Below are 23,377 nucleotides of genomic sequence, written 5' to 3'. Positions count from 1 at the left end.
AAGAAAGAGGGTCTGAACAGGCCCACAGACGTAGGTGTAGGGAGCAGGCCTGGTACCTGTGCAGGGCAGAGAAGAGGCTGCTGGGACTCAGCAGCAGGGGCCCCTGGGGCAGCACCGTGCCCCTCTCGTTGACCCAGTGCAGGTAGCCCCGCGTCATGTCCGCCATCCCGATGGCACGGGCAGAGCAATAGAGAAATTTATATCCGTTCCTGAAAGACATAAAACATTCATATTTCATGGCATCAGAAAATGGAAACTTTTTGCATTCACAAATCCTGATCCAGATCTGTTCTGAAGAATGGCACTGTTTCAAGTTCCCCCACATACAAAAGTCCACATTCTACAAAATCTTGCTTGCAATTGAGAAATAAGCTTAAATACATTTCACTGTAATTCACTAAGCACTTCTGTGTTCCCCACTTTGTTTAATCCTCAGAAGAACATGGCTGGATGAGTATTTTCCCCTGGTTTTACTACTATGGAAACTGAGGTTCAGATGGATGAAACTGGTTCACCTGTCTGCGCCTGAGCCCTTCATACTCCCCCGGTCCCAGCTCTTGGCTAGAGCCCCTGCGACATGTCCACAGCCACCTGCCAATTCACACACTTTGCTCCAGCATTTGCTTTATTAGCCCCTACACACATCCCATTAAATTCCTCCTCTCTTTTGGGTAATTCACATCAGCACATAAATATTCTGCAATCTCTCATTTCATCCTAAAAAAAAGCCAAGCCAGAACAACCACATACACACACACACAGACACACACACACACACACACACATGCCAAAACGTCCTTAGTCTCTCTTTGGCTGAGATACCATTTCTCTGTTCCCTTTTGTAGTAAAATTCTTCCAAAAAGCTGAGTATACGCATTGAGTCCACTTCTTCACCTTCCTTCCTCTCCTCACTCCCAGCAGACTCTCATTCTCTCGTTCCCTTCCTTGCTGTCCCTGCACAGGTCACCTTGATGCCCATCTTGCCAAACGCAGGTATCAACTCTCAATTCTTGTAGGAATGGACTCCCCAGTAGTCTCTGCCTCAGGGGTTCCTTCCTTCTCCCGGAGCACCTGAGTCACTCAGCCCCCAGGACTCCACAGTGTCCGGGTGTTCTCCTCTTCAGCAGCCACCCCTTCCCAGACACGGCGGCTCGACTGCTCCCATCTGCACTGCCAGTCTCAAAACGTACAAGCGCCCAGGGTCTCAGGCCTCATCTCTCCATACCCCCTACCCTCCCTAGAGGATCTGGGGATCTCACCCACTTCCACGGCTCCAAATGCCATGTCTAGACTGAAGCAACATAACTATTCTATGAATGCAACTTTGTTGCATTAGCAGGACTCCATCTCACTTTTTTTTTTTTTTTTTTTTTTTTTTTTTTTTTTTTTTTTTTTTTGAGAGAGAGCCTTGATCTGTCCCGCAGGCTGGAGAGCAGTGGCGCAATCTTGGCTCACTGCAACCTCTGCCTCCCAGGTTCAAGCAATTCTCCTGCCTCAGCCTCCCAAGTAGCTAGGATTACAGGCATGCACCACCACGCCCGGCTAATTTTTGTATTTTTTGTAGGGAGCGAGTTTCACCATGTTGGCCAGGGTGGTCCCGAACTCCTGACCTCAGGTGATCCACCTGCCTTGGCCTCCCAAAATGCTGGGATTACAGGCATAAGCCACTGAGCCCGGCCCCATTTCACTTTTTTTTAACCATCAAAAATTTAGTGTCTAGAATGAAATGTGCTCTAAGCATAAAAACTTGGTATCAAGTTTCAAAGTCTATTATAAAAAAAAGAAGGTATGATATATTTCATTAATCATTTTCATATTGATTATATGTCTAAGTGATATCATTTTTAATATGTTGGATTAAGTAAAATATATTATCCAAAAATTTTTAAACACTATCTATACACTGATACCTCCCAAATGCATGGACCCCGTCCAGACCCCTCTCCCAAGCTGCAGCTACTATGAACTCCACATTATACCCACTGTGCAGTACAGGCTCACTGTGGACCCCACAGTACTCATCATACTCCAAAATGTGTACCTCCAAAACCACACACACCACAGCGGCTCCTCCCCAACTCACCCCGAGACTCCTCGGGAGCCCGTGTTGCAAGTAGCAAGTGGCATTCTCCTAACCCAGGTGTGACGTCAAACCCTCAGGGGCCCCACTGGTGTCTACTTCCCCTCAGCCCCCACACCGTACAATCAGCAGGTCCTCTCTGCTCCACCGCCTACAGCCACCCAAACCGCCCCTCAGCACCACCCAGTGCTCCCACCACAACCACACTGCACGGCCTCCCGGCCTCTGTTGCTGTGACAATCTTAAATGACCTCCCTGCTGCTATCCCGACTCCACATGGTGCTCTAAGAAAACGTAAAGCGTAGCCCACTCACACTCAGCACCCTCCCGAGGCTGCACCTCTTGCAGACATCACCCAAACCCTTCACTGTGGCCTATAAGACCAAGAAGACCTGGCCCCCACCTTTCTCTCCAACCCTAACCCCATCTGCGATGACTTCCAACTCCTCATTCCTGGCAAACCACACAGGTGTTCCCATCCTTCCTCCAACTCGCCACGCTCATCTGTGCTGGCACTTGCCCATGCCGTTCCTCCTGCCTGGAACACCTTTCCCCCAGTCCGCAGGGACTGCTCACACCTAGGTCTCTGCTGGATCTCGCCTCTCCAGAGGGCCTTTCCCTTGACCTCCCCTACACGAGGAAACACACCCCCCCTCACTCCTCACCCAGGCACTGGCCCTCGCTCTGCCTTCCCTCTCCTCCTAGCACTGATCACTAATACAACGTTACAGTCCCTTATTCAACTGTATCTCTCATTCATCCATAAACTCCATGAGGACAGGGACTTTGTCCCATTTTTTGCTACAACCCCAGTACCAAAAACAGTGCTTGACTTGTAGCAGACACTTAGTGAATATTTGCTGAATGAGTGAATAAACTGCCCGCTTCCTATCCAACATATTGCTCTACCATAAATATTTTATAATGGCCAATGGACTTGTTTCAAAAACTGCTCAATAATATGTTCTTTAAAACTAAGAAACAGGAAAGTTTTAAGACAAAAGAATCTAGACATAACAGCTTATCTGGAATACAGGGATGCATCTGAAAATCAGTCTTTTTAATTTCTTTTTTTTTTCTCTCTCTCTTTCTCTTTTTTGAGACAGAGTCTCGCTCTGTCACCAGGCTGGAGTGCAGTGGCACGATCTCTGCTACCCCCGCCTCCCGGATTCAAGCGATTCTCCTGTCTCAGCCTCCTGAGTAGCTAGGACTACAGGCATGCAACACCACACCTGGCTAATTTTTAGTAGAGACGGGGTTTCACCATATCGGCCAGGATGGTATCAATCTCTTGACCTCATGATCCGCCCACCTTGGCCTCCCAAAGTGCTGGGACTACAAGCATGAGCCTCCGCACCCGGCCAATCTTACTAATTTCTAAATATCTTTGTATTTTAGCCATCTAATTAATACAACCTTTAAAAAGAAATCACTATTTCCATGTATAGCTCTTCACATCAAAGTCCTAAAAGCTGCCACCTGCAGAGATCTAAGATGCTAATCTACACAAAACTGTATTGTCAAATACATTTCACAGTTGGGCCATGCCACTGAGTTACTGTCAGCGTGCCAGCATTCTTGCCTGACTAAACTTAGCTGGAAAGCCAGCTCGAGAGTGACCTCATGGGGAAAAAGCGTGCTGGTGGAAGAGCCTTCCCTCCCGCCTTCAACAAAAGCCGCCTGCAATGCCAACAAGTGCTCCCATCAAATGCTCAGGCAGCACTAAGTCTCCACGGTGCCTCTCCCAGGGAAGACCCCTCACTCAGGAGGGCAACCAGTGGCAGGACATGCCCCACAGGCCAGCCCAGTTGACGTCCCTGCTCAACCCGTAGGCTCCTTCCACAGTCCCTTCAATGCACACTCACTCACTGGGCGCTCCTGTGCCAGGCCGCACGTGGGGTCTGGGGTGCCCACAGGGCATGGCACAGCCCTGCCCTACAGGAGCAGAGAGTGCTTGGGGAAAATCAACAATTACCCAGCAGGACAGGTGGGATCCAGGAATAGGAAGTGCCAGTGGATAAGGGTGCGACACACACACACATCACTCCTGTTCCTCTAGCATTGTCAGCAACTGAAACACCAGAATGGGGAAAAAAAAAAAAAAAGAAGGATCCAGGCCCAGGCTTGGTGCAAATAGTTTTCTCCTCTGCCCTCATCTCTGCATCCCTCTTAAGACACTGACTCAGGGAGATTTAAATAGTTTGGAAAGATCACCTTTGGGAGCATTTTGCAAGATAAGCTTCTAGCCTGGAGTTTCTCAACACTGACATCTGAGACGGGAGGAGAGTCTGTTGGAGAGCAAGGCCCGCACAATGCCGCGTCATTGGATATGCAGCACCACCCTGGGTCCACCCACTAAGGGTCAACAGCATGCCCCAGTTATGTCCATCAGAAGCATCCCCAGACACTGCCATATGTCCATCAGTTGAGAGCCACTGCTGTAGAGAAAAATGACTCTGTGGCCCCATCTGCCATCCTGAGGGGAGAGAGGGTCACCAGCCACCTTGAGAAAGGAAGGCGCAGCACCACTCAGGCTTGGTGAGTCACCTCCCAGGCACTCCGCAACCTGGTTTCTGCCTACTCTCCTGCTTCATCTTTTACCTCCCCCACCGTCTGCACCGGAGCCTCCCTTTCAGTGAGCCCACCCAGCACCTGCTCATCTCCCAGCCTCCCCTCTCACTCCTACTTCCACCTGTGGTGAGCTTTCCTCTCCTTTGAAACCCTGCTCCTCCAGGGAGACTCAGCGGAGTGCACCTTCTCACAGGGCCCTCCTCTGACACCTCTGGTCAATCAAAATTAACTTCTCCTTGACATATGTCCAACAAAAACCAGCATCTTCCTCGCTCGATCTGCCCCTCACTGCCTCATTACAGGGAGCCCTAAGTGTCTCCTCCCACAGTACCACAAGCTTCTTGAAGGGAGAGACTGCTCAGCACCCCCGACGGCACTTAGGACAGCTCCTGGTGCAACCAGGGTCCAGCGGAACCCTGTGTGTTTGGGCTGAGGTTTGGCTTGGAAAAGCAAAACACACCCTCGTGCAATCCACACAGCCAGGAGCAGAGCATTCCCAGGTTAGCAGTGACCTCAGGGGTCATCTAGACTAATCTCCTCATTTTACAGAAGAGGAAACCAAAGCTCAGAGTAGGTACTCGGTCCCAGGGCCCAGTGTGAGCTAATGGCTGCTGCTTCTGGGATCCCGGCCCGACTCCCAATCAGACCTTCTATTCACCGCATCATCATATCTCTTACTGGCAGAGAGCAATGACTGCAATAAATAAAGAAGTGCTGACGTGAAAGAAAGAACTGCTGCAGGCAGGAGAAGAAAAAAGATCTAGGCCGGGTGCAGTGGTTCACGCCTGTAATCCCCGCACTTTGGGAGGCTGAGGTGGGCAGATCACCTAAAGTCAGGCATTGGAAACCAGCCTGGCCAACATGGTGAAACTCTGTCTCTACTAAAAATACAAAATTAGCCGGGCATGGTGGCATGTGCGTATAATCCCCGCTACTTGGGAGGCTGAGGCATGAGAATCGCCTGAACCTGGGAGGCGGAGGTTGCAGTGAGCCAAGATCATGCCATTGCACTCCAGCCTGGGTGACGAGAGTGAAACTCCATCTCAAAAAAAAAAAAAAAAAAAGAGAGACCCTAACAAGTCTGCTACAGATGCCTCTCATTTTCAGTCCACTGGCTTGGGACACCACACACCTAGGCCCTAGCAGAGCTAACGAACCTGGAGAAACACAGTAAATGTTCTTTTCCCTAAGTTACAAAAACACTGGCTTCTGGTTATATGAATATAAAAGCATGTATGAAATAAGGTCAAAAATTCAAACAATTATTCCCCAAATTTAGGCCCCAAAGGACCCCTTAGCTCAATGATTTAGATCTTTTAGGCAACAGTCCTCCTTGACTTTCCTTCTACTTTTGAATACACCTGAATCTGAAAGGGGTTCCTGTATCTTCCATTTGTATTTGTTCTGTTTCATCAATACTCAAGCCAGCTTCATACCCTCTCTATGAACAAGGTGACAATTAGCCTTACGGATCATTTCTCATGGGCTGACTAGATCCAAACAAGTAATTAACTTCAGCAGAAAACAAAATTGTCCTTATTTGCTGTTGTTTCAGGCAAGTGGTTAACTGCAAGACTGGCTTTCTCTCTCTCTTTTTTTTTTTTTAGACGGTGTCTTGCTCTGTCGCCCAGGCTGGAGTACAATGGTGCGATCTCAGCTCACTGCAACCTCTACCTCCAGGGTTCAAGCAATTCTCCTGCCTCAGCTTCCCAAGTAGCTGGGATTACAGGCACCCACCAATATATCTGGCTAATTTTTGTACTTAGTAGAGATGGGGTTTCAGCATGTTGGCCAGGCTGGTCTCAAACTCCTGACTTCAAGTGATCCACCTGCCTCGGACTTCGTGTGAGTCACTGTGCCCGGCTGAAGACTGGCTTTTTCATTAGACAAATACGACAGTGCATAAAATGTAAGTCGTACCCAAATTCAAGGGAAGCAATGTCAGGAAAAAGTTCACAAACCCTCATGTAAATGGCATCTTTTTCCTGGTACCCAGTATGAGAACCATTTCTCTGTTTCTCTAGAAATCACAATACAGATTCAAAAGAATGATGCAGTCATTAGAACAGCGGGCCACAAGCCTTGGTGAATTCTTAGCCTGACGGGTCTCCCAGCGGTGGCTGCTAAGGCCATCATGTGAGGAGGGTTGAGAGAGGCTGCCAGGATGGGAATTACTTTCATCAGTGGTCAGCTCTGGGGGCTGCCATCGTGTCCAGTCTGTCCTCCATGATGGGGACCAAGGCCAACAAGCCAGGCCCAAGCCCTCCAGTATCCACATAGAATCCAGCAAGTCCGGGGACAGGGAAGAGGCCAGAGCTGACTAGGGTCACCGACTGTGGCCTCAGGACTGTGGCATCTGAGCCAGGCATTAAAGGCTGCAAAAATATTGAGAGGCAAAAATCAGAGGGGAAGCCATGTCAAGCTGAGGCCACCACATAACAAAGGCAGGAAGATGGGGATGGAGTGCAGAGGAGGAACAGAGTCTCTGGATTAGAGCAGGAAGGGCTGAGAAACAGCAGCTGAAAATAAGGGCTTGGCAGAAGGCTGGGACCTGAAAGTGCCAGGTTTCAAATGCCACACCAAGGAGCTGGCACCTCCTCCTACGATGCTGAGCAGGGAACCCTGAAGGTGGTGGCAAAGCTGCCCTGAAGATGGGTTTTCAGAAGCCCTGGCCATCCTGCGAATCACACAGGCCTGACTGGGTGCCCCGGACAACACATACATCCAACTCCATAGGCAGGCAACTGTTGGGTCTCCACGTGACATCATGCTCCGGCCTTTCAACCAAAGTGATAGCACAGGAAGGGTACAGCAGTATCTGTGGGTCCAGACAAACAGGTTTCACTCATTCTAAACCAACCAGTCAAAGAATGGTCAGGGGTTCTTCAGTAAGTCACACAGCTTTATTTTTCATGAAGATCTCTCTTCTGAGAAAATCCAAGAGACAAATCAAGACCCCAAAAAAAAAAATTAAAAAGCAACAGTGTTTGTTTAATGTTACGGTAAGGACGGAAATAGATTTATGTTCCAAAAACCAAATGAATCAGGCTGTACACTACTCAATATCCTGACCCATGAGGGCTTCTTTCCTTCAACTAAAAATAGATGCAATTTTCAGTGTCACACAAGCCAAGGCAGCTCATGAGTAGATTAATCCTTCTAAATGAAAGGTCAGCCCATGGTGAGGCTGCAGGGAGGGGACTCTGCACGTCCGCCATCGACAGGCGCACAGACTGGGATAACCTTTTTAGAGGGCAATTCGGCAATATTGATCAAATCTTTAAATGTGCTCATCCTTTGACCCAGCAATTCTACTCCTGGGAATCTACTTTACAGCAGGACTTCCCTAAGTGTATGTGCCTTCTTTATTTATTTATACATGCATTATATATCATAAGCATTGTACGTGAACGCTTACTGCATCGCTGTTGGCAATAGTGGAAAAAGTGGCAACTACCTACACGTTCATCAATAGACGGTGAGTTAAAGAAAGTATGGTATATCCAGACGACAGGGTTCTGCCCAGCAGCCAAAAGAGTAAGGTAAATATTACATCAAATGAAACAAAAAGATATAATGAATAATTAAATAATGTCAGTGTATATGTGTGGGAATGTTAATTTTTTTTTTTTTGAGATGGAGTCTCTCCCTGTCACCCAGGCTGGAGTGCAGTGGCGCGATCTCGGCTCACCGCAAGCTCCGCCTCCCAGGTTCACGCCACTCTCCTGCCTCAGCCTCCTGAGTAGCTGGGACTACAGGCACCCACCACCACACCCAGCTAATTTTTTGTATTTTAGTAGAGATGGGGTTTCACCGTGTTAGCCAGGATGGTCTCTATCTCCTGACCTCGTGATCCACCCGCCTCGGCCTCCCAAAGTGCTGGGATTACAGGTGTGAGCCACCGCACACAGCCCAAATTTTTTAAGTTCAGCAAGATAGAACCAAACTGTTCATAGTAGTTCTACTTTTAAGGAAGGGAATAGCTTGGAGCAAGGCAGGGAGGAGGGTGATACAACCTCTGCACTTTAAAGTTTCTATAATCTTGGCCTATTTTATTAATATATTTATGTCTTAAGAAGTATGTATAACTTTTGTATGAATAATTTTTAAAGATGAAATCTAGAAAAGTAAAGTCAAACCAATGAGCCTGGGCATTTAAGATGACATCTGAAGCTTTTTAAATGTATATATTTATTTTTTTAGAGAGATGGGGGGGTCTCACTATGTTGCCCAGGCTGGATTTGAACTCCTGGGTTCAAGCAATCCTCCCACCTCAGCCTCCCAAGTAGCTGGGACTACAGGCATGTGCCCAACAAAATCTGAAGCTTTTAATCCCACCAGGTTATAAGGTTCTCTCTCCAAGCCACCATTTTTCTACTGGATCATAAAGTCCCAGGTCAGAGACTTACCTAGTTCATGGTAATCCCAGGTAACTGCCCTAGGATGAGGCACTAACAGGCCCTCAAGGAATGCTGGATGGATGAATGGATGCAGGGCAGGGAAATACAGTTCATTCATCTGTTCTAGAAACAGCTCTGGATGGTGGCCCATTCCCTACCATCACCAATGTGGGCTAGAGATGAGAAAACAAGGTTGGGAACCACGGGCCTGGGACTTCCATCTTGACGCTCACTACGTATGAATGTAACTTGCTCACCCCCCTCACCCACGGAGAGACAGCGCTGTCCTGATTCAGGCAGAGGCACCTTCCAGCTCTAACTGGCTGGAGAAGAGAATGCTGTGGAGGGGGAGATTTCGCTCGCATGGGAGACTTGAGGCCACAAAAGGCTGGAGAAGGCATGACTGAGCGGGAGAGTGGCTTGGGCCCGGCAAGCTAGAATGCGGGCGTTTCAGGGGGACGTGGAGAATCCCTGCAGGGCTCTGAACCCTGGAGCCAGACGACAGCAATGGGAATTTGGATAAATCACGTTAGTTTTCCTCATTAATTTCACTCATCTAAACACAGAAATGATATTATGTGCTTTTCAGAATCGCTGTAAGATTTAAGTGAAGTAACCCATGTACCCAGCACAGAACAGCAGCCGGAGAACTCTCCCACCTGATGCCTGGGGCTGAGGGCCCCACGGTGGGCACTGTTCTGCTCTGGGCCGCTTGCTGGAGCACTCCACAGACCAGGTGGACACTACGTACCCTCCTGGTTGGCTCGCAGGGCCTGCAATGCCGACAAAACTTGCCTGGAATCTGCAACTTTTTAGCCTACAGAAAATCACTTGGCATATATAACATATAAGCTCCTATTTCTTCATCTGGCTACCTCTGCCATCCCTCGGGATGAGCTAAACCTCAATCTCATCCCTAACGCTGCCACCATCTGTGTTCTCCTAGTAATCGAGTCCCCTATACTTCGCTCCTTGTTTCTTGGTATTGAATTCAAATTTAGAGTTACTGGGATTCACTTTCACTCTGGACTCTCCACTGCCACCCCGACCCCCACTGCCCCTCCCCGGTTGAGGTGCAGCCCTCTCTACAAGTCACCCTGTGCGGGGGCAGGAAAGATTCCACATGCAGAGTGTGGTGCACACAACCAGCGTTCGCGGGAGGCGGGAAACAGGCACTCTGTACTCACTGGCTCACTTTATGGTACAGCTTAGCAATGCCCTGGTGGGTCCAATCCTTCCCAAGGGTGGGCAAAATGTGGCCAAGAGTGTCTGATCTAAATGAAGAGAAAAAGAGAAAAATAAAGTAAAACTCCCATTCAGATTCATTGCACCATTCATGCCTCGTTAAAACACACACACACACACACACACACACACACACACACACAAGACCCACAACTTTCTTTCTGGATAGAAAGCCCAAGGCTCAAGTCATCAAAGTCGCTGCTGACGGAGGGACATGGTAACCCACGGAAGGACGCCTCCAGTCTGATCATGCATCGAGATGCCTGGCTTGCTGAATCAAAGGAAAAGGCCATTCCGAAAAGACACTCTTGAGAAGACCCCACAGAAGCAACAAGTCGGAGAGATAATACCCTAGAGGAAAACAACCCAGCCCTAAACACAATGATGGACACCAAGGAGCTGAAACTAAGCAGCTCCAACTGCACCAGAATTTGAACCATGCAAGTCCCATGAGGGGAGCGCAGGTGCCAACACCAGGCCCAGAGACCGCACGGTGAAGCAAAGAAACCTACCATGGCCCCCAAGTCAGCAGGACCTACCTGGTGATCGTCCCGTCAATATCAGAAATGATGACTTTATCATCCCAGTTCCACAGGTAGATGGTGCCCTCACAGCGGCAGGTGCCTTGGTACTGCGTGGTGACACTGAAAACCACGTCGTTGGGGCCATTCTTCAACTTCAAGCTTTTCTGAAGAACATGAACCATTAATATGTGTCTGCTTGAGTGAAAGGCCCCGATGGCTGGGCATGTGGATTCTGTTCCATGAGAAGCAGCATTTGGCTTTAAAAACAAGGGGCTGCCCTGGGCCCTTGTATAATTCTTTCTTTCCCCCACCCTTCCTTGTTCTGGTTCTTTCTGGGGTTGGACAGGCAAAAAAACCCTCAGCTCTCTCAGGCCCCCTTGTAATGCAATGTGCCTACTTGCTACAGAGTTGGTTTACTTCCCAGGATAGTGCTAATTTGATCCAGTATTTTCAGGTTAGAGTCATTAGCCAGGATTCAGTGACAGGGCTATCCAGCATAATAAATCACAATTTTGGAATAGGATACACTTACCACTCCATGACCAAATAGGAAGGTCATGATTCAGGGAGACAAATTTAAGCCAAGTGTGAAAATACATTTCCCTAAATAACCATGTTTTAAAATTATTATTATATTGACACAAATTGGAAAAAGAGAAGTCTCGGTTATCAGTCATGCCTCATATCCAGAAGAATATAGTCTAGACCCAAAGAAATCACATCAAATTCAAAATGCAAAGTGGCTTTTGAGCAGTTTTGAGTCTCTGTGCCAGAACTCCTGGTGCATGCCAGTTGGCCATTCAGACCCCCAGGCTGCCTGACTGCAGGTGTCCCCAGTGTCACCAGTGGGAGCCGTGAGTCACACAGAGACTCTCAGGCTGCAGGGTCCCACACATGGCCTGAGTGGGTGTCTGGGCCTGTTCCTTATCTTTTCCTAGTAAACACCCTCACGCCTGAGCCAGGCTCCCCACTAACTCAGGGGAAATGCAAAAGACTTGATTCACAAAAAAAGCAAGGATAGGTGCCCACTGGCCATGACCAATGGGATCCAAGAAAGGGTTTTTAATTAAAACTGGTCTCACATACGGAAAAATAAAAGGACACCATGACCAGGTGATGCCCCTGGTTACCTGAAATTCTCTAAATTCTATCAGAACTGCTTGATTTCCACCAACTGAAGAGATGCATTTGAGTTAACAAACATCTCTCTCGATGCAAAAACACCCTTGAGTGATTTTCAAGTCTATCTATGATTGACACCTCAGGATGAATTAGCTCTGCCAGGCTGCCTTCCTCCTAAGGAAGGCCAGCAAAAGGAGAAGACAAAAGGGAAGGTCACATTGGGGACCCAGCCTGGATAATGCTGGAGTAGGGGTGGAAACAGCAGGTACCCAGTTGAGGGACTGCAGGCCCGCTGGGATGAAAGGTGACAAGTAAGGGGCACATCCCAACCATCACACAGCCTTAGGAGTCTGCAGAAACCTCATGTGCTTACAACACAGCCACAGCAAGCATGGGAGACTCACAAGCTGCTCGGAAGTCAGCCGGAGAGTCTTCTTGTAGCTGACGTTAGGCAGAAGAGGGAGGTGGCCTGCGTTTGATGGCTTGGCAGCTGCGCGCTCCTCATCACTGGAGGATGATTCATGCTTTACTCTGGAACACACAGTGATGTCATCACCAATTAGAAAATGCATCTGGGCAGCCACAAAAAATGCATTAGCCTTTAATCAATGACTAAGTCAATCCAGTCTCTCCTGAGTCCCATCTCTTGGGTGATCATTTACCATAAGATGCTAAATTTATCAATGAACTCTCACTACATCCCCATTCATGCATCTCTTGCATTACACATGCAGGGGCTGCCTCTCCTCATTCACTTGCCTATTGATGAGCTACCATCACTATTTTAAGCCAACAGGTTCCTATTCATGACAAGCAGGGTTAAACTCCCTCTTGGCCTAGGAAGATGCTAACTCTCTTCTCTGTCTCTCTTCTCTTCCTATCTGTGACTGTAGGCCAAGCGCTTGGAGTCCAAGTTTCTAGAAGTCCAAACTCATCCGTCAGTTCCCTGTATAAAGTTTGCCAAATATACAACTCCAAGGAATTAGGGTCTTTCTAGGACTTACGGACAGGTGCCAGTGAAAGCAAGGAAGAATCACCAATTCTACCCCGCAGGATCCCCCAGAGGGTCATCCCATGAGCAAGGAACATGCCTTACTTCCCTGCTCAGAATATACAGGTCAGTGTCCCTAACTCCTCTAGACTTTTTTGTTCAGTGGGGAGCTGGGAGGTGCAGGGTGGGAATCAGGCTCGTTTTCTTTAAATAGTTCACATAAAGTATATCTGTAATTAGCTGTTCACTCAGTGAAAATCCTGCTATGACATAATCCCCAACCCAGTAGTATTAGCTCTGCCTTCCAGGACCACTATCTTTGAAAATGCCTCAATGCTATATGAAGCGCTTAGCAAATGTCTTAGACTAAATGGAAAAGGCTGAGTGGCCCCGAAAGCAGCACATCCCAAGCCCTGCGGTACTTTGCCTTCCTACAAAGCTTCTAGCTCAGTACCTTCCTCTTGGCAAGGTTAGCATATACACAGAGCTCCAGCTCATTTTTTTTTAACTGTTTTTTTTTTATTTTTTATTTTTCTATTGACATATTAATTGCACGCATTTATGGGGTGCATGTAATATTCTGATAAATGCATACATTTGCATTTATCAAAATATCATGCATACCCTGATCAAACCAGGGTAATCAGCATATCCATCACCCCAAACTGTAACCATTTCTTTGTGTTGAAAACATTCCAAATCTTCTCTTCTAGCTATTTTGAAATTTATAATAAATTACTGTTAACTATCATCATTCTGTGCCATCAAACGCCAGAACTTATTCTTTTCATCTAACTGTATGTTTGTACCCATTAACCAACCTCTCTTCATACGCCTCTCCCCTCTACCCTTCCCAGGTCTGGTAACCACCATTCTACCCTCTACCTCCATGAGATCAACATTTTCAGCTCCCATATATGCGTAAGAACACGTGATATTTGTTTTTCTGTGCCTGGCTTATTTCACTTAACATGATGACCTCCAATTCCACCTATGTTGCCACAAATGACAGGATTTATTCTTTTTTATGTCTGAATAGTACTCCATTGTGTATATGTATCACATTTTCTTCATCCATTTATCCATTGATGGACACTTAGCTTGGTTCCATATTTCAACTCCTGTGAATAGTGCTGTGATAAACATGGGGGTGCAGGCATCCCTTTGACATCCTGATTTCCCTTCCTTTGGATAAATACTCAGTAGCGGGATTGCTGGATTGTATGGTAGTTCTATTTTTAGTTTTCTAAGAAATCTCCTACTGTTTTCCCATAATAGCTGTACTAATTCACGTTCCCGCCAACAGTGTTTAAGAGTTCCCTTCTCTCCACATCCTTGGGAGCATTTGTTATTTTTTGTGTTTTTGATAGTAGCCATGTTAACTGGGGTGAGATGCTATCTCACTGTGGTTTTGATTTGCACTTTCCTGATTAGTGATGTTGAGCAAATGGGACTATATCACATTCAACAGCTACGGCCCAGCAAAGGAAACAATCAACAGAGCAAAGAGACAACCCGTTAAATGGGGAAGACACGTGCAAACTTCTCATTCAACAAGCGGCTGATACCCTGAACGTACAAGGAACTCAAACAACTCAACAGCAGAGAAACCAATAATCCATTTAAAAGTGGGCAAGGATCTGAATTTCACAAGAGAAGATGTACCAGTGTGTGTCTTATATTTTTATGTCAATAAACTCTCTCCTCTCAGTGCTAACTTCCTCTCATCCTACTGCCTCCTGTTTCCCCTGCCCTTGCCTCCCTTAGGATCTCCTATGCAACCTACAGCTTTCGGACCCCATAAGTGTTCATTTAAGAAGTGATTCCCAGTCTCACCAACATGGCAAAATCCATCTCTACAAAAAATTAAAAAATTAGTTGGGCATGGTGGCGCACGCCTGTAGTCCCTGCTACTTGGGAGGCTGAGGCAAGAGAATCACTTGAACCTGGGAGGCAGAGGTTGCAGTAAGCCAAGAATGTGCCACTGCACTCCAGTCTGGGTGACAGAGTAAGACCCTGTCTCAAAAAAGAAAAAAAGAGATCCCTACAACCCAGTACTGCCCAATTCTGGGGAGACGTGAAGGAGGACAGTGTTCCACAGCACCTTCACTTCTGTGTTGTTTCTAACGCACTTGTGTGGAGACCTGGCTCCTTCCAGTCCTAGAATGAGCAGGCCCTGCCTAAGCACCTGCTCCCTGGGCCCCAGGAAAGGGAGGTCTGTGGGCTTCGGGCTGCTGGCCCAGAGCTCGTTCAACCAACACTCAAGCATACCATGCCACGCATCGATGGCACGGCAAATAACCTATTCCTACTCACACAGGGCTTGTGTCTAAATCACAACACAGAGACCTGGGCTGAAGTCAAAGATTTAGAGATCACTGGGACAGAGTCCTGGGGGAATACGCCATGGCAACAGGAGGCTGAGTTGAAGGAGCATCGGCTAGAACTGTGGTTGGTCTGTGGCGGAGCTAAGCTACACGTGGATGGAACAGTGCCATGACACTGGGGGCTGACTCTGATTCTAGGTGGCATGGAGATGGCACAGCAGTTAGACTCTGAAAAACACAGATTTCTAGCCCTTGGTAACTTCAGCCTGTATTACCTTGGAGAAATCACTTCTTCATCTTTTAGCCTCGATTTCTTATCTTAAAATGCAGAGGAACAACTGAACCACATCCACTCAAAACTTCAGGATGCAGGCAGGTAACAGGCTGGAGAGACCTGGACTGGGAGACCTAGACATAAGCCCCAGCAAAGGCCGCATCCTAAAACATTCCTCCCTGGGCCTCAGTGGGCTCCTCTGTAAAATGACCTGGTCCGACCAAAGTCCCTTTCAGTTCTGACACCTACAGACCCTATGAACCAGGCTGGTTCTTCTCAACTGACAACTTGGAGGTTTTCAGACAGGGTAAATGTGGTCCTGGAGCTAGTACAGCCTGGCAAATGCTGCTAGGGACGGGGGGTGGTGCAGATTTCCTTGTCAAGCAGAAGAAGAAAGAGGCTACAGGCCCCTCATTGAATGGGAAAATGTTTATGTTCCAACCAAACAGTTTGGAGTGAAATGAGATCCAAATGTGAAGCAAAGCTCTTGGTGACAACAGATTGATGTGTACCTCTGCCGGCGGGATGAGGAGGCAAGGCGGAATGGCTGTGATTTCCATCTGCTGCTTTAAAAAAAAAAAAAAAACCACTAAATTTGTGCAGCATGCCATGTTTGAAGGAACACAGAAAGGAAAACACAGATACAAAGACTAAAATGCGAGATGTGCAGTTGGCTGTTGGTGGTTTCGGCTTAGGGCAAGTACACGGTCATTTGCGGCTGCCACGTCCCAGATCACGCCACCCTGCACAGAATAAAATGTCTCCTTTTCGGAGGCCCCCACCCCACCCCTTACAATGGCTCATTAAATGTTGCTTGCTTTACAGTATCTGCAAGAAGCAACAAAACAAAACAAAAGGGCTCATGTCATTTGAAAATGTGTGCACAGAAGAGTAGCTGTGAACAACATCTAAGTTAGCACTTGTCAGTGTACGTTTTTCAAACGGTATTTTAATTATTTGTATGGTGACAAGCTGTTTGCTCAATTATGGGACTTCAGGGACTGTTACGTCAATCAAGTCTGTCAATTAGGAAAACATTCTGACACCTTTTTTTTTTTTTAGTCAACTGCATGACTCTAATAAGGAGACTCAAAGTCTGAGATGCCAGTACAAATTAAAACGTTTACGTTTTTCAAGAGAGCTTTATATTCTTTTCAAAATCTGAGTTCTTTTCACAAGAACTAATTCTTAATTTTCAGGTTTGATGAGGAACCATAGTGTGACTAACTCAAAATGGCGAATGGTCCAGCTGTTTCTATTTGACGGGGAAAAGCATTTTTTGCCCACATTTGAATATGATTGTATTGGACAGTGAGAAAATCCGTGACACCCCAAGTAAACTGCAAGAGCTGAGGTTCCAACTTGGGAAGAGCTGCAGAAGTGTCTCGCTGCTCTCCCCACTCTCCTGGGGTCCTGCCTGCTATGGCTAGAAGGAGTAAGAGTAAGAGCAGTGCTGGCACCAGCGATGCCACTGTGCCCACTGTGTATAGGCCCCTCCCAGTGGCTGTCCTCTTCCTTCCCTTGTAAACCTAACTCTCTGACCCTCAGGCGCATCTTCCCCTAGGTCTAAGACTGGCTATATTAGTCTGTTCTCACACTGCTATGAAGAAATACCCAAGACTGGGTAATGTATAAAGGAAAGAGGTATTAATTGAATCACAGTTCCACATGACTGAGGAGGCCTCAGGAAACTTACAATCATGACGGAAGGCAAAGGAATAGCAGGCACCTTCTTCACAGGGCAGCAGGACGGAATGAGTGCAAGCAGGGGAAATGCCAGATGCTTGTAAAACCATCAGATCGCATGAGACTCAATCATCATCACGAGAACAGCAGCATGGGGGAAACAGCCCCCCGATCCAATTCCCTCCACCCGATCCCACCCCTGACACGTGGGGATTATGGGGATTATAATTTGAATTTGGGACATTTGGAGGGGGGAAACAGAACCTAAGCATATCATTCTGCACCTGGACCCTCCCAAATCTCGTCTTCTCACATTTCAAAACCAATCATGCCTTCCCAACAGGCTCCCCAAAGTCTTTTTTTTTTCTTCAGATGGAGTCTTCCTCTGTCACCCAGGCTCAAGTGCAGTGGCACGATCTTGGCTCACTGCAGTAACCTCTGCCTCCTGGGTTCAAGCGATTCTTCTGTCTCAGTATCCCCCGAGTAGCTGGAATTACAGGTGCATGCCACCACGCCCGGCTGATTTTTATATTTTTAGTAGAGACAGGGTTTCACCATGTTGGCCAGGCTGGTCTCAAACTTCTGACCTCAGGTGATCTGCCCGTCTCGGCCTTCCAAAGTGCTGGAATTATAGGCGTGAGCCACCGTGCCCGGCCCAGTCCCCCAAAGTCTTAACTCATTTCAGCATTAACTCAAAGTCTACAGTTCAAAGTCTCATCTGAGACAGGTCCCCTCTGCCTATAAGCCAGTAAAATCAAAAGCAAGTGAGTTACTTCCTAGACACAATGAGGGTACAGGCACTGGGTAAATACACCTGTTTCCAATGGGACAAATTAGCCAAAACGAAGGGGCTACAATCCCCATGCAAGTGTGAAATCCAATAAGACAGTCAATAAATTTTAAAGTTCCTAAATGATCTCCTTTGACTCCATGTCTCACATCCAGGTCATGCTAATGCAAGAGGTGAGCTCCCACAGCCTTGGGCACTGCGAGAGGGTAGGAAGGACTTGGCAGACATCTTGCATTTAGCCCACAGAGTCTATTTTAAAATACTTGAAACTGTATGGTTTGGGACTGAACGCGTGTCCTCCAGGTGACCACAGAGCCACCCTCCCCAATCAGTTTCTGCACTCTGGATCATTTTCTCATGAAGTTGCCACAAAGACCCAGTGAGATGGGGTCTACTGCATCGGTGTTACTCTTAACCCCATTTCACAGATGGAGACGCTGAGAGGTGGATTAATTTGCCAAAGATCACACTGAAGGCTGTTGGACAAGGTCCCTGCTCTACATCCTGCTCTGTGCTACCTCTTGTGTTTAGAAATTATTGCCAAGACAGAGAAGGTTATTAAAATGAATTCCAGGAAAATGGGGCATTTCTAGTGTAGCTATTTAAGTTGGTTTAAGTTGCTGAGAGCACCTAGTTTTGCATCTTTCTTTGTGTGCCTCTTTCGGGGTAGCATGCCTCCCACGCAGCCTCCAGGTCAGCTCCATCCCAGCCTGTCTGGGCACTGACGGTGGCACTGGCATCTTTGCTCAGATGTGTCAGGGAGCTTGCCCGAGGTCCAATGGTTACCAAGGAGCACAGCTGGGATTCCAAACCAGACCTGCCTGACTCTAAAGTCGGCTGCTTCCACTACAGCTTGCGGAGTAAACCACCACTTATCTTAAAAATGTCTGGTTTCCATGCTGGCTGCTTGATGGATCGCTCAGAGGGTGGCACGTTCTTGGCCTGGGCTCCATCCTCAACACACCTGCCTTTTCCCTTCCAAGCGCACTCACAGCCAAACTCAGAATTCCCAGCTGGGAAATATTGAGACCCTGGTGCCTTTCCATTCTTTCTTGTGCCTGTGAAGCACAGACCAGGGGTGGGTCAGCGAGGAGGCCCCTGGGACACCACCAGGGGAAACGGAAATGTTTCCCTTCAAGAGCATCCCAGGCGAGAGCGAGCCAGGCCATTCACAGGCACATTCAAACTCACCCCTGCCAGGTCCCACAGACTCGTCTCCACCCTGTTCTTCTCCACAGAGAACAATAAAGAAATCAGATCGTTTCCTACCTGCCTCCCACATGGGTTTCTGTGTGTAGTAAAGAATCCTAGATGTAAAATTATTTAAGACGCAGAGCCATGGCCAGGATTCAGAGGAATGGAAATCCACGCCTGCCTCTCCCATAAATCAACAACACATGGAGAAAACCTCAGTGGTTCAGTGATGGTTGAGCAACACTTTGGAAAGCCTACTCTGTGGGGCAGTGGCCTCCAAGATACAACAACGAGTAAGATGTGGATCTGGCCCCAATAATCTGTTAGCACTTTCTGTCTGCTAAATAAGAAATGGAATCCTGGATTTCTTCAGCACAGAAATGCTGTAAACAGGAAGTAATAAGTAAAAGATGGTACAGAGCACATCATTCAGTGTCAGTATATGATACCTGCATCATAATTAGTGTATAATTGGACTGTCCTCAGAGTCACCTCCAACCCCATACAAAGAGATTAACCTGAAGACAAACCACAAATACTGATCAGTATCATCAAAATCTAACCTCTCCTATGCCAAGTGAATATGAATCCATGTCAAAAGTATCAACTTAAGTCCTGGTCAGTATTTAAATTGCAGAGAAAGGCAAGTTCCTTCAGAAGTGAAACTTATTTCCATGTTATCATTAGGGCTATTATTTATTATCGTCATCACTGACATTATTCTCACTGCTATTGTTGTCATTATTGTCATCATCATCATCATCATCTTTGTATAAAGGACAATCACATGCCAGGACCGTGAGAAATGCTCCAGTTATATTATCTCACTTAAGGCTCACATTTATTTTGCAAATTAGCTATCTAAGGGAACAACTGCATCCATTTTGCTCACGGGAAAACCAAGTTAAATAAATTGCTCCAGGTCACCAAGTGAATCACAGAGCCAGAGTTGGAACCGTGTGGTGAACCCTAGCTGCATCCAGGCGGCATGTGCCATGAACTTGGACACTGCAACATCCCAAGAAGCCTCCTACCGCACCTGGTGGCCATGCTGAGCTGCGGTGGTTGCTCTCCGGTGCTATGTCCGTTGCCAGCCAAGCACTGCTCCGGCTTACTTTCCTAGAGAAGGAGGAAAGAAAGAGTCACAGAAGTACCACAGAGAAGGGGCTTGCAGGCAGCTGTGTTTTCCCAGGGGCTTCCTTAATGCAGGATCCCTGAAGGTAGAGCCTTCCCCAAGGACGCCCACCCTAGCCATCACCCCAGGAGGTTCTGGCTGTGTTTGTTTCAGTGAGTCCTGATCGCTCCTTTGCTAAGAAGTATATGATTAAACCAAGAAATATTTTTGACAGAAATGAGTCTGTTATCCGTGAGTGTTGGTGGCACCAAACCAAACTCCATCATCACTGTAGCTTATGCAAATGCTTGATCAAGGGCTGCTTGGATTCTGGGGGCCTTTCAAAATATTTTCTTGAAATTGCTGATAGAAATGCTTGAAAATATTTTCATACCATATTTTGCCTGGGGAAGATGTGAAAGCATTTTCTTCTTTTCCAAGATCACATACTCTTAATAGAAAATCCTCTGTTGGTGTACTGGAAAGAACCTTGGATTTCTAAGAGAACACCTGGGCCCCGTCTTGTCTCTCTTGCCTACAAACTTTGGGCAAGTCATTTAACTGTTCAGAACTTCGCTTCCTCATCTGTGAAATAGGGGTGATATTCTCCATCTCCTAACGCTGCTATGAGGACTAAAAGAGACTCTGTGTCTGAAACACAAAGCTAGGCACACAGCAGACAAGGGAGGACGGAGATCGGCAATGACCCTATGGACAGAAGAGACCAGAGAGAAATGCCAAGGGACCAGGGGTAAATGACTAAATCTCTTTATCTGTGCTCGTTTCATGAGGAGACAGGTTAACGATTTCTACTACAGTCCTTTAATAAAGAAAATGAACAATACAAACAACATAATAGGGTGACTGTCTTAACATATGATTAGCATGAACTAATTTCAAATATCCTTTAGGTTTTTTAATAAGCACACAAATAATTGATATAATGTGTCCAGTTTTGTTTTATCTATTTATCATGTGACTTAGCCACCACTATTAGCAATTTCTTCTTAGGCTATTTCCCAAATATGTATCTAACTGAAATTATGTTTTAGATTTTTAAAGAAACATTTAATTTCATAATTGTTCCTTACTTTATAGCAGCACTCCACTTAATTCAAACTGGTGAGAATTTGGATATTCTACAAAGAAGTCATTGAAATATACTTCCATCTTAAATTCTAGAACATTCTGCTCTCTAGTAGGAAAACTAGAGAGGCCCTTCATGCTTTAAGGCCTCTAATATAAAGTATATATATTTGCACTCATCTGTCTGTAGCCCTTGGAGATCAGTAAAACTGATAAGAAGACCTCAGATATGCTAACAGAAAATGTCAAAGAACAACTATATCTTGATAAAACTCTTCCAGCAAACGTTTTCCCTTTCAACTAATGGCATAAATAGAGTTCATGGCAGTTTATGATTAAAATAACCAATCTGACTGTTGTCCCTGTGGCTTCTTCATACTACTTTCCGAGAGTAATCAGCACGCCCTCAACAAATATTTGCTGAACCCCCACGCTGGGTCCAATATGGGAACCAAGAACACCAAAGCAATCAGAGCCATACATGGTCTCTGCCTCACGGAGTTTTGGGTCTAGACAGAAAGGAAAGGTTCATCACATAGTCACATTAGTAATTATATAATTATCAACTATGACAAAATTTATGGAGGAAAAGTTCACAGGCAGAGGACAGCAGACCAGACTCATGTGCAGAGAAAAGGCTACTGGATCTGCTAGTTAGCTAAGCGAAGCAGGGGAGAGGGGTCCACAGAATACTACGTAATGAAAACAGCATGTGCAAAGCCCCCAGGGTAGAAGGTACCTCCAGCCATTGAAGTTAAAGCACAGAGAGCAGAGGAAAACAGCAAAGATGAGATTAAAGAGGCAAGCAGGAGCTAGAACACACAAGCACTGTAGGCCGTGATAAGGACACCAGCCTTCATTATAAGAGCCCTGGGGAACCACAGTAAGGCTTTAAGCAAGAAGCAACATAAATGGGAGCAGTCCCCTAAAGAGACCAATGTATCCGCAGTACAGAGAATGAAGAAGCAAGGGTGAGGATGGGTGCAAAGAGACCATCTGGAAGCACCTCTGGGAGAGATGACAGTAGTGCAGATTCGTGGGAGTGGAGCTGGAGAGACATGGACATGTCAGATAAGTATTTAAGATGGAAAACTGATAGGACCTGGTGTGGGAGTGAGGCTAAAAGCATGAATCTCACCCACGGATGGACAGTGGTGCCCTTTTCTGACTATGGCCCCAATGATGGAAGAACTCGCAAGAATCCCATGAGTTCAACTATGGAAGTGTTAAGTTTGAAATACCTCGAGGCATCCGCAGGACAATGTCTGCTTAGTTGGCTACTTGATAAATGGATGTGGAGTAGAAAAGAATGTCCGGTTTGGAGACAAAAATAGAGTCATCGCATGGGCAGAAGGGAAAAGTAAGAAGTAAAAGGAGAAAAGGTGGCCTAGCATGAGCTTTGAGGACCCTCCTAGAGGTGACTAAGCCAGAGCGGGAGCCGCCTGCCAGGAGGAGGAGGCCCAGGTGGACACAGGGGCCTGGGAGCCAAGCAAAGCAAGTGCTTCAAGAAATAGGAGGAGAAGGCAACGAAGATCTGAAAGAAATCACAGGGACTCATAAGTAAGGCCAAAGCCATGGACCTTCAGACATGCCATTTCAGTGAAAGGACTCAGAGAATTAGTCAACTGCTATAAGTATATATACCTCATTAAAGTTGTCCTCACAGGCAGGGCGTGGTGGCTCACGCCTGTAATGCCAATGCTTTCAGAGGCCTAGGCAGGCAGATCGCTTGAGCCCAGGAGTTTGAGACCAGCCTGGGCAACACGGTGAAACCCAACTCCACTAGAAATGCAAAACTTAGCCATGCGTGGTGGTGCATGCCTGTAATCCCAGCTATTCTAGAGGCTAAGATGGGAGGATTGCTTGAGCCCGGGAGGCAGAGGTTGCAGTGAGCTGAGATTGCACTACTGCACTCCAGCCTGGGTAACTGAGCGAGCCCATTTCAAAAAAAGAAAGGAGGGGAGAGGAGGGGA

General features: G+C 46.9%; 1 protein-coding gene across 7 annotated transcripts in view; it reads right to left on the bottom strand.

Annotated features, from left to right (window-relative positions):
- Positions 1-23,377, bottom strand: part of LPIN1 (lipin 1) — a 149,647-nt gene that overhangs the window by 12,552 nt on the left and 113,718 nt on the right. For all 7 annotated transcript variants that reach the window (XM_017854046.1, XM_017854054.1, XM_017854078.1 and 4 more), the window contains 5 exons: positions 20,244-20,323; positions 12,347-12,473; positions 10,836-10,984; positions 10,239-10,325; positions 57-209 (listed from right to left, as the gene is read on the bottom strand). In XM_017854046.1, coding sequence (XP_017709535.1) covers positions 57-209; positions 10,239-10,325; positions 10,836-10,984; positions 12,347-12,473; positions 20,244-20,323 — 596 coding nt within the window. The remainder of the gene's footprint in view (positions 1-56; positions 210-10,238; positions 10,326-10,835; positions 10,985-12,346; positions 12,474-20,243; positions 20,324-23,377) is intronic.

This window comes from Rhinopithecus bieti, unplaced genomic scaffold (assembly GCF_001698545.2).
Source record: "Rhinopithecus bieti isolate Rb0 unplaced genomic scaffold, ASM169854v2 scaffold_1530, whole genome shotgun sequence".
NCBI lineage: Eukaryota > Metazoa > Chordata > Mammalia > Primates > Cercopithecidae > Rhinopithecus > Rhinopithecus bieti.
The sequence above is the reverse complement of the archived record's forward strand: the minus strand, read 5'-3'. Positions and strand labels throughout refer to the sequence as shown.